The 1,235-nt window shown below is 37.2% G+C and overlaps 1 protein-coding gene across 1 annotated transcript; it reads right to left on the bottom strand.

The window, feature by feature from the left end:
• Positions 1–384: 384 nt before the first annotated feature.
• SNRPF (small nuclear ribonucleoprotein polypeptide F) lies at positions 385–1,119 on the bottom strand (the record flags this gene model as incomplete). The annotated part of the gene is made up of 2 exons (XM_009702703.1): positions 385–451; positions 1,055–1,119. Coding segments are annotated over 2 exons (132 nt in total), but the record flags the coding sequence as incomplete, so codon positions are not given.
• Between the last annotated feature and the right edge of the window lie 116 nt (positions 1,120–1,235).

Genomic DNA, 1,235 nt, shown 5'->3' with positions numbered 1-1,235 from the left:
GATACAGGAACGAACCATCTATTTTCTTTTGGAGTACAAAACCTCTACGATTTAATTAATTCCGGCAATCACTTAAATTTGGATATTTCCCTTAACAGTAATGCCGTTTGCTGACACTGGTAATACTTAAAAAGTTGGTTTGGGAGGTCTTTTGGGTTTGTTTTTTTAAATACTCACTTTTCATTCTAATGTTTTCAGCTTTAAATTGAAATAATTGCCTGTTCCCTCAGCATTAGTTTTTCTGGGCACCAGTAAAGGATTAGACCTTTATAAGGGTTAACTTCCCCCATATTAAAACACAATGAGAAAAAAAAGTAAACACCTTATTACAAAATTGAAAAAAAAAAAGGAAAAAAAAAGTTTATTTCCAGATATACAAAACACCTATTCTCTCATTTCTCCATCTTCTTCCTCTTCTTCCACACCTCTGATGTACAAAACATTATTGCACCTGTAAACAGAACCAAGAGTTCCCTTAGCTGTAAATGTTAGAATTTTCCCCACGTATAACGCTTTAAGCATTTTCCTGACTGCATGTAGCCTGGCAACAGCCAAATCCTCCATAACAAATTGCTGCTGTTGACCTTGTGCAGCTTTTCCACAAAGTTCATTACAATTGTACACACACCCGCTTCCTCCCAAGTTTATAAAAGTAGTAACTGGTTGACAATGCTGTACAAGGAATTTTTACTTTTAGGTTAACAGTTATGGTCAAGTTTAACTTACAAGAATGCAAAACGTTTTCAGTAGCAATGCACCGGTATATAATGCCAACAGATTAATAAGTATACAATAGTCAGAAAAACTAAAGTATTTAGTTACCAAAAAAAGGGATTATAAATACTTCTTTAGAAATATTTAAAAAATTCATTTTTCCTCCCCCCAGAAGGGATTGCAACATAAAAGTTATGCATTCATAGCCTTCACATAAGAGCTACATTAATAGTCAGCGTTGTAGTTAGACAAGAAACACAGCACCCACCAATACAAGTTTTAATGCAAGTAATAGGAAGATTCAGAAAGACCCTGTCTCTGCCGTAAATACCCTCATTACCTTATCAAAACTTCACCCAGGTGTCCAGACAGCGCACCATCTATATACTCCTCTGTGTTGGCAAGCTTGAGAAAGAAACCAGCAAAAAATCAGAATGACTGTAACAAAAGCAGCTTCGCAAAGCAGGCGGCGGTTTTGCCCCGCAGCCCACCGCCCGGCTACAGCGACCGGCGGAGACCGA

This window comes from Cariama cristata, unplaced genomic scaffold, assembly GCF_000690535.1.
Source record: "Cariama cristata isolate BGI_N322 unplaced genomic scaffold, ASM69053v1 scaffold39706, whole genome shotgun sequence".
Classification (NCBI taxonomy): Eukaryota; Metazoa; Chordata; class Aves; order Cariamiformes; family Cariamidae; genus Cariama; species Cariama cristata.
Note: the sequence above shows the minus strand (reverse complement) of the source record. Positions and strands in the feature narration are given on the sequence as shown.